General features: G+C 39.1%; 1 protein-coding gene across 1 annotated transcript; it reads left to right on the forward strand.

The window, feature by feature from the left end:
- The first annotated feature begins 1,052 nt into the window (after nucleotides 1–1,052).
- LOC140237119 (galactosylceramide sulfotransferase-like) lies at nucleotides 1,053–2,021 on the forward strand. The gene has a single exon (XM_072317061.1). It carries the CDS (start codon nucleotides 1,053–1,055, stop codon nucleotides 2,019–2,021), a length of 969 nt encoding a protein of 322 aa, XP_072173162.1.
- The last annotated feature ends 6,250 nt before the right edge of the window (nucleotides 2,022–8,271 follow it).

The raw sequence follows: 8,271 nt of genomic DNA on the forward strand, positions 1-8,271 counted from the left end.
CCCTGGCACTAATCATAATCCTAATCCAGAACCTAATCCTAACCATAATCCAAACTCCTAACCCTAACCCTAATCTTTACTCTAACCTTACCACTAACCAGTATTTAGGGGGGGGGGGGGGGGGCAAGTTACCCTCTGGGGGTAGTTGCCCGGATACGTCTCTGACAAGCAACTTTTGACCACAATAACTGATATTAGGCCACAGGTCTTAGCTTATGTGGCTAGGGCTAGAGGATGTACAGTATTCTTGATTCGGTGGGCCTTGCAGGTATGTTCACAACTATGGACGTTCTAAGGGTTATCACTGGTTATTCTGCACTTTTATTTTCAGTTTGATTTAATTTTCCCCCACGAACATCATACATTATCTATGACACATGTACAGTGTACATACAGAACTCCTCCGGTGAGAAAAACACGAAAAAAAAAAAAAAAAAACGCATCGCTCTTTAGTCTCTGTTATATACCAAGAACAGGTCTGAAGAAATGTTCTCGGAAGACAAAGTACATTTGGTAGATTCTTCTTTTTTTTTTCTTTTTTTTTTGGCGGGGGAGGGAAACAAGGAGCTGCTCAACATATTGATGACATGAAGTTGTCGACTTACTTTGCTCTCTACTCTGAACTTTCATAGTTTATAACTTTTTTTTACGTGTCCGATTTTTTCCCAAACTTTCACTACTCTCCTCCGATGCTCCTGTTTTCATACACAGCAACACATATAACGTCAGGTTTATATTTGCCTTTCAGGCCTGACATTACAATTTGGTTCCATTGTGTACTTGAAGCTAACAGATCTTCTTTTAATGTCGGCCTTTCACAGCATATGCTCATCCTGATGTGCCTTTGTTTCTTCACCATATCAATACTAACTATCTTGATGACCCGGACTACCCCTTGGAAAATGAGACCTCCGCCGATCAGACACAATACCTCGATGACTGGTGGGATTTCAACATGGACTTCAGTTGTATTTCGCAAATCGGTGAAGTCCATGCAAATCAGAATAAGCTCTTGCACACCCGAAAACACTTCAGCAAATGGTACAGATATCATGCAGAAGCAGGCACCGAAGGCCCGTGGAGGACGCTTAGGTCAGTGCACGAGGCCGCTGGTCTTCGTTAAAACGCATAAGACCGCCAGCACGACATTGGCTAACATCATCAATCGTTATGGCTACTCCAATAACCTCTCGTTCCTGCTGTACAAAAACGACCACACACGTGGTCATTTCCGCCAGCTCAAACTTAAACATGAGAGGGATGTATTGCCGCCAATAGGAGTGCAAACGTTGGACTACAAACACTACCGGGAGTATGACTTGATGACGTCACATATTAGACTCTTGCCGAATCTGAACTTCTTGAAACATCACATGAAATCAGGGGCGAGATTTGTAACCATTCTCAGGGAACCAACCAAACAATTTATATCCGCGTTCTTCTTTTTCGGCTGCGCGAAGAACTACCATATATCCGGTAAGAGACCATCTCAAACAGTGGACATATTTCTTTCACGTCCATTGTTTCACTGGCAAAAAAGTGGAGACTCTCATTGCAAGTATTACACTCGAAACGGAATGTTCTTTGATTTAACCGCCAATGGACAGATTCACGATAATGTGGATGTGATTAACAACACGATTCAAATGTTAGATGGCGTGCTGGACCTAGTCCTCATCACGGAGTACCTAGACGAGTCACTTTTGCTTCTAAAGAAGATCATGTCGTGGAATTTCGAAGACATCCTTTACTTGCGAGCCAATCAGCGATTGGACAGCTTCGGTCCTAACAGCGAGCAGCAAATAAAGATACAAAGATGGAACATGGCGGACACTCTCCTCTACAAACATTACAATCACACCTTGTGGAAGAAAATTGCGAAGTATGACGGGGATTTTGAGGCGGATCTGGAACACTTTCGCAGCATGCTTCAAGAATACCACGTTATATGTAATGTTCAAACCGTTGTGGCCGACCGTAAAATAGTTCGAAAGATCGAACCAAATGCTCCAACACGATGAACAAATATTGATAATATTGATATTGCAAGAATTGTCACTCACCAGAGAGTTGCCTAGAATTCAACACGATGTAATTCGTGGGTGTTACGACAAACCCCAGCTTAGGCAAATTGTTTTTACGACCTTCGATTCTCTTTCCCAGTTCATTTTATCACTAAGAATATAATGACAAAAGTTGCAATCAATTGTAATTCCCGTATAAAGTAGATTGCAAGTTATATCGATTCTGTCGCAAGAACGATGTGATCCATTGCAAATCAATTGCAAGATTTGCAAGACTAGTATATATATCGATTACAACTCGGCTTTCTTGAAACGCCCCCTAAGATTTGTATGCTAGCAAAGTCGTAAAGATATCCATGCCTTCATAATCTTTAATTGAGCTACTTTTGTGTAATTTTATTCTTTTTTTTATATCACTGTATCATTAAAACTTCAAATAAAATTGGAAGATACAGCGTTAGGTACGGCAGTTGCTCTGAGGATCGAGGCCAAAGCTGGAACAAATGCCGAAAAATCTATTTTTGCGCCAAATTTCATTAAATTTCATCTTTGGTTGTGATTCACTAATATGGTCCACAATAGCACTGTATTTCTTTTTCCTTTTTTTTTTTGGGGGGGGGGGGGGAGAATACAGCCTTGTTTGCAATTTTCACAATCTACTGTATATACATATATATACATATATATATATATATATATATATATATATATATATAGACAGAAGTATTGGAACAAGTTCACTCTGTTGACATCAGGTTCATCCGTATTTTATTGCTACTCGGAGTTTCATGCCACCTTCATTTAGGGGCAAATGCATTTCTGGGATGTATTTAATCATTGCCTGATGATTGCCCCTAAATGAAGGTGGCATGAAACTCCGAGTAGCAATAAAATACGGATGAACCTGATGTCAACCGAGTGAACTTGTTCCAATACTTCTGTCTAAAGCTCTTCCTTTGAGGATATCGAGCACTCTTCATAGAAGGATAGAATCACCAAGTGCATATATATATATATATATATATATATATATATATATATATATATATATATATAGGTACAGTATATGTATATATACATCTCTCAACATGCTCAACATGTAATGGTCTCACAATTTCTTGTTCATTTCATATACAGAATGACAAAAATCTCATATTTCTGCTACATTAACTTGTCTTAAAAAACACCCAAATTAAAAAAAAAAATGTTAACGCTGATATATCTTGGTATGTGAGCATGCTTTTTCTAGCATTAGATAAAAACAATTTTTCCGAATTTCATATAGGGCCTATAACATACATGAAAAATTGTTAGCGTATGACATCATCTACTCGCTCATTTGAATATTCACAGGGACTGGTTAAGAAATGTTTTCAAACAAAAAAAATGTGAAATTTCAAAATGTCATATCTTCCTTATTTTATAGCCGATTTTTGGAATTTTTTGTATCATTCTTTAGGGAATATTTGTCTCTTTCTTTTGAAAGTTCATTAATTTTGTAGGACGATTTCCCCTTCAATGAACTGCGTCATGGAGACACTTTATCTAAAAACTCCTATACAGAAACAATAATAATATATTGTGAGGGCTGGCGTCCACTAGAACGCCGACAAGATTAAGAATGAAAGCAAGAAATTATTAAGCAGATTAAGGATCTTTTTAACAATCTTTCTTGTCTGCCTTGGATGACTTAACATAACAATGTCGGAATTTTGGAGCTTGGGTATTTGTTCCAAGTTCATCGTGTTATCTGTGGTACCTAATTTATTGTGCTGACAAAATATCACGCATGACTGAGCACAATAACTTCAAAGACAACAATGACAAGCTGCATTTTTCCAAGTATCATAAAGGATGATTAATTGTCTCACTGAAATGAATGAGATTTGTAAATGAGAATGGTCAAACAAATAGGCCAGCCTATACTCGACTACACTTTTGTGTTTAGGGTTTCCTCTAAACTTTAATGGTCTACAACCTTTGACATGGCTACCGGTCCGATAGCTTAGTCACTCCCACAAAGACCAACCTACACAGTCCATTTTCCTCAATTCATATTCAAGGCAAAGCTAGTATTAACTTGCTGTATAAACAGACCATGTCTTGATAATTGAATATGAGCACAGAAAAATGGATTGTGTTGCTTGGTCTTTGAGGGAATGGCCAGGTTATCGGACATCGGCCATATTGAAAGTTATGGACCAAGTTATCGGACAGGTAGACATGCGAGGTTGTGGACCATGCAGTCGTGCAGGCTGACCTGTTAGTTCGCCACTTTCATCTACAGATCTCATCCATGTTAGAGAGACATTCAGTGTTCTTTCATGATAACACTCACACTTGAAAATGTGTAACTTGTCATTGTTATCTTTAAAGGGGAAATCCAGTCCAAATATAAGTTTGTCTGATAAGAAAGAGTAAAATATTACGAGTTCAAGGGTAAAATTTTGATCGAAGTCGAATTAAAAGTAAGGAAGTTATGACATTTCAAATTTTTGCTATTTTTTTCAGGAAACAGTTATTGAAAAGTCAATATGAATATGCAAATGGCAAAGTGAGGATGCCATTCCCTCAGAACTTGCCATATTGTTTGTACAAGAAATTTTGAAATTTCCAGTTTCTCATTCAAAGGGAGTAATGCCCGAGGCTCAAATCCTGGTATACCTAACTGATCATTATTCTGAAGTTATTCAACCAGGAATAACATTATGTTTCAGACATCAAAGACAGAAACATTACATTTTTGTCATTTTTTTTTTTTGGGGGGGGGGGGTACACAGTCAATGGAAAATAGTGAGGGTACGACATGATTAGCTCACTCATTTACATATTCGTATCCACCGTAAAAGAACTGTTTTGCAGAAATTAGCGAAACTTCAAAATGTCATATCTTCCTTATTTTACATCCGATTTCAGGCAAAACTCATATCATTTTACTCTTTTTTTTATCAGACTAACTTATATTTGGACTAGATTTCCCCTTTAAAGTTTATGTTCTCAGGCATGCGTGACATTTTGTCAGCACAACCTACCAGAACCCTGCACATCACATGATCTCCACGATTATAACCCACGTGCCAGAGCCTGTTTTCTGCAGTGGCTGGGAAAAGTTTTGCGACACGAGAGAAGAAGAAGCACAATTAGGTACCAATAGATGGAAGAAGAGCTCTCCTTTCCTCACACCCAACACTGCGCTCTCTATAGTTGACAATTATGAAACGGTAGCGTTCTAAATTTGGATTGCACTTTTTTTTTTTGGTACGCACTGCATTGTATGAAAGGAATTGCAGCAATAAAATGAATCAATCAATCGTTCCTTTAAGCCCCGGTCACACCGCCAGAACTTTGCTGGAGCGTTCCTAGAGCGGTGAAAAAAAAAAAAAATATCACCGCTCGTTACCGTTTACCACCGTTTAACAGAAGTTGGCCTCCGTTAAGGCAACGCCGTATACGCTCGGCCACCGCTGATGGTCCCTCCTTCTGCTCCGAAAGTTTTGAGCTGCACAAAATATTGCGAGCGGTGAGGAGCGGACAATTTTCCGCTCCGGCAAAGTTCACCACCGCTCCAACAACGCCCAGTCAAAGTTTGGCACCGCTAGGCGCAAGTTCGTGGACGCTTGGGTCCGCTAGGCCAACGCAGAAATCTTGAACGCTGGACCACCGCTGCTTCGTCAGCTTTGCCCGGGCGGTGATTAAACGTTGCACAAACTTTGGTGGAGCGGTTGTAAGCGTTTTCCGAGCGGACACGGGATTGCTTGAACGGTGTCGGGCGTTGAAGCAGCGATCCATTGCGGTGATGAACTTTGGTTTGGCGTTGGTATGGAAGTGTCGGAGTGGGACCAGAATTTGGCTATAAATACTGGGAGAAATGGACCAGGAGCCCATTTGGACTTGAGCTGCCGTTGAGTGCAGACCTCATTCATATCGAATTTTCTCAAATGCAGAAGTAAAATACATAACAGTATTTTTTCACAGTTGTTAAATATTTCTTGACACAACCAGTGAAACAAATATTTACCTGACTCCATTGGTTCAGCTGCCTGCTCAGTAATGATCTTCTTGGAGGCTGCTTCCTTTCCTTCTTCCTTTCCTTTGTCCATGTGTCACTATGAACTTCAATTATCGACTTCTATCAAAAATCTATCAGAACTTCTATCAAAACTGATCCGTTCAGCTCCGTAGTCCAAAGCGGTATGCCGCTAAACCAACGTTAAACCCCCGCCGAGCCAACGCCCGCATGCGCAGAACGCCGCTCTATCAACGCTCGCGTCACCGCTAAACCAACGCTTCCTACCGCTCGCTACCGTTAAACCAACGCTAAAGCAACGCCGGCTTCAGCGGTGCACGGCTAAAGGCAACGCCCGTGTTTTCGATTTTTTTTTTCCCATTTTGTGCGCGGTGACGAGCGTTGTCGAAATTCGGCCCCCTCTCCCTACCGTTCAAGGAACGCTCCAACAAAGTTCGGGCGGTGTGACCGGGCCTTTATAAAGGACGTCTGTTGCGACAAAGATTGTCGCCTCGACAATCTTTGACGGAGTTGGCGTCAAAGATTGTCGCCCCGTCATAAATTGTCGTCTGGCGACAATCTTTGACGCTTGTGCAGTTCCCAATTTTTTTTTTACCTCGATGGCGACAATTTATGATGACATAAATTGTCGCCCCGTCAAAAAATTGTCGCCCCCGGCTCGGGGTGGTTGCTCCGGTGTTGGTGCGACTGGTAAGTTATGTATATGTGTGGGTGGGTGTGTGTGTGTGTGTGTGTGTGTGTGTGTGTGTGTTTGTTTGTTTGTGTGTGTGTGTGTGTGTGTGTGTGTGTGAAAAAATTACTAAGGAAGAATGTTGGGAGTGTTTAAAATGTATGAAATTGAATAAATCACCTGGGAATGATGGATTTACAGTTGAATTTTATCTTACATTTTGGCCACAAATAGGAAGTTTATTGGTTGAAGTTTTCAGTGAAGCTTTTGAGAAAGTTTGCTTAGCAACGTCTCAAAAACAAGGTGTAATAACATTGATTGAAAAAGAGGGTAAAGATCCATTGTTTATAAAGAATTATAGACCGATTACTTTGTTGAACACGGATTATAAGATGCTTTCCAAGATAATGGCAAAGCGAATAAAGGGAGTCTTACATGAGATTGTTCATTTGGATCAAGTTGGTTATATAGAAAACAGGTATATTGGTGAGGCTTTCCGTTTGATAGATGATATGATTTTTTATTGTAATAATTATTGTGAAGAAGAGGCATATTTGATAGCAGTTGATTTTGAAAAAGCGTTTGATTCAGTTTCGCACAAATTCTTATTTAAGGTGTCAGAATTATTTGAGTTTGGTGAGTCGTTTTGTTCCTGGGTAAAAATCATGTATAATGGAATTAGTAGTTGTGTTATGAACGGAGGTGTTTCGACAGGTTATTTTGATATAAAGCGAGGGTGAGGCAAGGCGACCCATTATCACCATATTTGTTTTTATTGGTAATGGAAATTCTGGCGCAGGCGATGAGAAGGGATAATGGGATTAGAGGTATTCAGTTTGAGAATTTTGAGGTTCGACAAGTTTTATATGCTGATGACATGACTTTATTTGTTAGACAAAGGTCATCAATTATCAGAATGTAGGAAATATTTAAGGATTTTTATGAATTATGTGGTTTGAAGGTTAATATTGATAAAACAAAGGTAATGAGTATAGGGAAGGAAAAGGGAGAACATGAAAGATTACCAATGGGTAATGTTGTAACTGAAATAAAGATTTTAGGAGTGTATTTTGCATTTGATATTAAGGTCAGAGAAGAATTGAATTATAAAGAGATATTGAGTAGGATTAAAAAACTTTTGGGATGGTGGAGACAAAGAGATTTGACTGTAATGGGAAAAATATTTTTGCTTAAAACATATGCTTTGTCTACATTATATTATGTTTCTTCATCAATAGAGGTTCCAAAGTGGGTAGTGGCAGATGTTAATAAAATTTGTTTTGAATTTATATGGAATGGTAAATATCGAATTAAAAGGGTTATTTGTTATCAGGATTATAGTGAGGGCGGTCTTAGAATGACAAATTTTGAATTGTTTGTTAAGAGTCAACGAATTATGTGGTTGAAGCGATTGTTATATGGTGAGAAGCTTATGGGATGGAAACTTTTTTTTTAATTATATTTTTAGGACTGCGGGAGGAAGATTCATATTTTTGTGCAATTATGATATACGATTACTAAAGTTTAATGTACCATTGTTTTATTTAGAA

This window comes from Diadema setosum, chromosome 13, assembly GCF_964275005.1.
Source record: "Diadema setosum chromosome 13, eeDiaSeto1, whole genome shotgun sequence".
NCBI classification, from domain to species: domain Eukaryota; kingdom Metazoa; phylum Echinodermata; class Echinoidea; order Diadematoida; family Diadematidae; genus Diadema; species Diadema setosum.